General features: G+C 35.7%; 1 protein-coding gene across 1 annotated transcript; it reads left to right on the top strand.

Annotated features, from left to right (window-relative positions):
- The first annotated feature begins 809 nt into the window (after nucleotides 1–809).
- On the top strand, nucleotides 810–4,907 carry LOC133697607 (serine/threonine-protein kinase STY13-like). Its single transcript, XM_062120282.1, has 6 exons — nucleotides 810–2,114; nucleotides 2,651–2,772; nucleotides 3,157–3,362; nucleotides 3,449–3,623; nucleotides 3,909–4,043; nucleotides 4,512–4,907. Exons 1-6 carry the CDS (start codon nucleotides 1,784–1,786, stop codon nucleotides 4,716–4,718), a joined length of 1,176 nt encoding a protein of 391 aa, XP_061976266.1. The 5' UTR covers nucleotides 810–1,783; the 3' UTR covers nucleotides 4,719–4,907.
- The last annotated feature ends 307 nt before the right edge of the window (nucleotides 4,908–5,214 follow it).

The following is a 5,214-nucleotide window of genomic DNA, read 5'->3' as shown; positions in this document are numbered from 1 at the left end:
GTTATGTTTTTTCAATGTGAGATAAAAAACTTTTTTAATTTAAATACTTTAACTTAAAAGTTTAACATAATATCTTTTTAACGTGGAATAAAAAACTTTTTAAAATATTCTTTAAAACTTCATAATATGTATAATCTATATTTACATGGATTTTTTCATATGAAATATTAAAACTTTAATTTTTTTAATTAATTTTCCGGGTTGACCCGAGTTGACCCAGGTTGACTCATGAAACCCAGGACCCGGCCCCTTAGCCGGATCAATCCCCAAACTGGGTTTAATAACTATGCCTCTAATTCAAAACGGAAGGTTTGATGTGATCACTTCATTTGTGGAGGGACCAAATTGACAAAGCACCACCGCCTGTAATTTTTAGCCAGAGAAAATGTTTACTCTATTTACCAGAAAATTTAATCCTCCGGTCCTTTCAGGATCTTGCAATTCTGATCTCTGTTGGATGGTGCCTTTTGGCCATTGACTCATCACAAGAACATGCCCAATTAAGCATGGAGGATTTAACTAAATGTCCTTAATTAGCCCGATAATGTAGAATGTTTTAAGAATCTCATCCCAGATAGAATCAAAATCGATTTGGACAGGTGATGGCCATTTTAAGAATCATGGTTGTATTTAGCCAACTTTAATTTGATTTTTTTTCTTGAAAATATATTATTTTTTATATGATATATTAAAATAATTTAAAATTATTAGAAAAAAATTAATTTGAAAAATAAATGTTTTTTATTTTTAAAAAAATACAAAAACAAAGCTTTAAATTCAGTTTTGTATGTTAGATTTTGAAATACTCTCTCTCTCTATATCTCCAACCATCCACAAGAAAAGCCATAATTTTGCCAGCCAACCCCCCCGTGCTTCTCTCATACTTCTCTCTATTTGGTTAACAACAAACAATCGTTTTTTTGTTTACTATTTGCTCTTTGAAATCCCATCCACGAAACCCTTCTTCTCTTCTTCCCTTTATAATTGCGTGGAAGAAAACAAAGGGAATGTTGATGATGGTGGTGATGAATATGACATCATTGAGCTTTTTCCGACTCTATCCTTGCTCTCTATATTACTTTTTAGAGCATTCAAAGTCAACTTTATCGTCTTTTCTCTGAAGTTTTCGCTCTTTTTTTTTTGGTTTATGGGTTTTGCTTGCTTGCATGCGTGCTGTTTTTTTTTTTACTTAAAGGTTTGGTTTTTCAGAAATTTTGCTAGCTTTTAAATTCTGGTTCATTCTTATTTTATTGCTCTTTGTTTAGATAATGGTTGGAATCGGGTCGTTTTCTTAGGGTTTTCTTTTGTTTGTATTTGTTTGTAGTTTTGCTTCGTTAGGAGACGCGATATGAATATATAGTTGGTGATGGGGAATTGGGTTTTTGAACCAATGTAAGGGTCAATTCATAGACCGCAAAACAAAGCATTTTTGTTATTCTTTTTTCTGATTGGTGGGCAATCTATTACAAATATGATTCTTTTGGTTATTAGGTCAATATTGTAGGGAACTTGAATAGGATTTTGGGTTCGTGAAATTGGCTTTCTTTTTGTTCAAGATTTTTCGTTGTTGTCTTTGATTAGTAATTCAATTGGTAATTGCATAAGGATCTTGATAATATTTCTGTTCTTGATCATTCAAATTTTGATCAGTTAATGCGAATTCGAGGGCAATGAGCACGGTGATGAAAAAATGATTTTTTTTCCTTTTACTATTCTTGGATTGTCGTCTAGAATTTGAGGTTGTCTTTGGTAGTCACGGTTATTGCATTGTATTTGGTTCTTTATGATGGATTCAAAAACAAGTGGTAATGCTGGAGATGTCATGGTTGCGAAGAAACCGGATAACCAAGAAGGTGGTGCCAATTCAAATGTGAAAGGTATAGGAGGTGTGAGTAGCAAAGATATGTATTTTCGAGCTGATAAAATCGATCTCAAAAGCTTGGATGCACAGCTTGAGAAGCACCTGAGCAGGGTATGGTCAAGGGACATTGAAATCCAAAGGCCTAGAGAAGAGTGGGAAATTGATTTGTCTAAATTGGATATAAGGCATGAGGTAGCCCATGGGACTTTCGGGACCGTGTATCGTGGTACTTATGATAACCAAGATGTTGCTGGTAATTGCTTTCTGTTTCCCAGTCCTCGCTCTGCATGTCTCTGTTTTTTTTTACGCTTATGTGATTGTTCTTATTGTTTTGATTCTCAGAGCTCTTAATTTTAATTTTATTTTTTGGTTTCTGTTTCTGTAAAGGTTCTACTGGGGAGTAAATAAGGATATCTTGTTTTTCCTATCCTCCAAAATCTTTATATGAGCTGCCTTTATACTGCTGCTTGTTAACATGCCCTAAATTTTGTAACGCCTTTGAAATTTATCATCTTTTTATTATTGACTATCATGTGATTATTTTAGGATGTTTATATGGCTTCTCTGTTCTTTCCTTGTCTTTTTCAAGAAATCGTTGGAAGTTCAGAAAATTATGCCATGCTTTGTCTGGATTTGGTTGTTTGATACTCATGCCTGCAAAACCTTTTCTCTACAACTCTTGATAAGCAACGATGAAATTGCAGCCTGTTTCCACTAGAGAGATTAGTAGCATTCAGCACTGCGTGTGTTGACGTTGAATTCTCACTGAACTGTTGTTGGATGTCATAGTGAAACTGCTGGACTGGGGGGAGGATGGTATGGCCACAGCTGCTGAAACCATGGCTGTCCGGGCATCATTTCAGCAAGAGGTTGCTGTTTGGCACAAGCTTGACCATCCTAACGTTACAAAAGTATAAAATTATTCTTAAACTTGTTGTGTTCATTATATTATGAACATCATATAGCGTGGAAGTTGGCTTTTTTGGGTTGTGCAATTTTCCATGTTGTATTACCCTACCAATAATTACATTATGGATTCCTCTTGGCAAGCATGTTTTCTTGATACTTTGTTATAAATGTAGTTATCGTGTGTGTCTTAACCATAGTGGAATTCATAAACGACATGTAAATGTTAACTTATATTAACAAAAAATAACTTGCCACTTACTTAGAAGCCCTTTTAGTTGAATCCATATGCTTGGAGGATCATCCTCCCAGCCATTGTAGACATCATCATAAGCTTATCATTCATGTAATTTTTATTTCTGATGCTTTAAGTTCCAATTTTCTAACAGTTTGTTGGAGCATCAATGGGAACTCTCAACCTCAAGATTCCTGCCAAAAACCCATCTGATGATAACATCAATCTCCCTGCTAGGGCATGCTGTGTTGTTGTTGAGTATCTCCCTGGCGGTACACTAAAACAATACTTGATAAGAAATAGTCGAAAGAAACTTGCTTTTAAGGTTGTAATCCAACTTGCTTTGGATCTCTCTAGAGGGTGAGTTTCTATTTCCATTCATTTTCTTTTATTGAAAAAATTCCCTATAAAAATTGTAGTTACTGACTAGTGTTACTAATTTGCAGTCTTAGCTATCTACATTCAAAGAAGATTGTACATCGTGATGTCAAGACTGAAAACATGTTGCTAGATTCTCATAAAACTCTTAAAATTGCTGATTTTGGTGTTGCCCGTATTGAAGCTCAGAATCCATGTGAAATGACCGGAGAAACTGGCACCCTTGGATACATGGCCCCTGAGGTAATTCATGCTTTAATGAAACCTTTTTTTTCCCTAGGCAGAAGTTTTTTATAAAGAAATTTTGTATATTATCAGGTGATTGGTTATTTAAACAAGTCTGGGATGTATGTAAATGATGTGTAATGATTATGAAGTCAATTCTTGTGGCATGTTCAACATGGACTCCACAACGGCATGCTTTGCTGTTAATTGTAAATTTATAACCGTATGGACATGGAATGCAATTGAATTGGCATGTTTGAATTCTTATTGAATTACAACTTTCTAACCAGATACTCTATGCAGGTTCTTGATGGCAAACCTTATAACAGAAGATGTGATGTCTACAGCTTTGGCATTTGCTTATGGGAAATTTATTGTTGTGACATGCCTTACCCTGATCTTAGCTTCGCTGATGTCTCATCTGCTGTTGTTCGACAGGTTAGTTAGTAATTTAGTAAACAAGTCACGTGCCTAGTTTTTATTATTTTTGTGTTTATGCTCTTTTTTTTCCCTGTTATATGGTGGTGACCTGAGGAGGTTCAAAGTGAATGTTACCTCACTGTTCATGATTATGGATTTAGAACTTTGTGATCATATTGTTTATCTACATGCCATATGATTTTCCTCTTCTTTGCGAGGTAGCCCGTTACAGCAGTTCATGATTTGGTCCCTTTCTTCTTTCAAATTTTGGTGATGGATATGCTTTTGTAATTAATTAACTGTACAAGCAAGGAAAAGGCTAAGTTTAGTTGTAAACTGTAAAGCTCTTGAGAGAGCTGATATCCTGTTGTTAAAATAGTTTTTTCTTTTACTAAAACTTTTTACGAGACCTTAAAATCTAGCATCCTGCCAAAGTTCATATATATATATATATCGGTAATTTATACTGCATGTTTTTATTGGCAGAATTTGCGTCCAGATATTCCAAGATGCTGTCCAAGTTCTTTAGCAAATGTCATGAGAAAATGCTGGGATGGAAATGCGGAAAAACGTCCTGAAATGGATGAGGTGGTGAAAATGTTGGAAGGGATTGATACAAGCAAGGGAGGAGGGATGATACCTGAAGATCAGAATTCCGGCTGTTTCTGTTTTAACCCTGTTCGCGGTCCCTAAGTTGTGCTCTTTCCCCTTTCCTGTTGTTGTCTCTCCCTCGTTGGTTTTGTAACCAGCCGGAGTCGTGATCTAGCTCTTGGCTTGATTGGTTGCAAGCTTTTTCTTCACAGGAATGAAAAACATGTCTCGTGATTGTGCATGGATAGTGAAATAAGGTTTATTGAAGTTTTAACCTTTTAATTATTACAAGTTATCGTGCTTGTTGCATGCACGATGTGTTGGCATTGCAAGGGCTTAGCCATTCATGTGTGATATCAATTACATGATATGGTAGATTTGTTGGGATGTGCGTGAATGGTTAGTGACATGGAACTGGTCGTTTCGAGGATGCAGTCTCTGAACACATTCTGTGGCAACAGCTCTTACCGCCGTTGCCTTTCCTGGATAAAATCCAACCCCAACTGCAAATCTTGGGCATTGACGGAAGCTTTTTGGTCCGAGCCATTCAGATAAAATCTGAATGGCCTTTTTTGACCTTTATTGAGCCTGAGTAGAG

The sequence above is a fragment of the Populus nigra genome, chromosome 6 (genome assembly GCF_951802175.1).
Source record: "Populus nigra chromosome 6, ddPopNigr1.1, whole genome shotgun sequence".
Classification (NCBI taxonomy): domain Eukaryota; kingdom Viridiplantae; phylum Streptophyta; class Magnoliopsida; order Malpighiales; family Salicaceae; genus Populus; species Populus nigra.
Note: the sequence above shows the minus strand (reverse complement) of the source record. Positions and strands in the feature narration are given on the sequence as shown.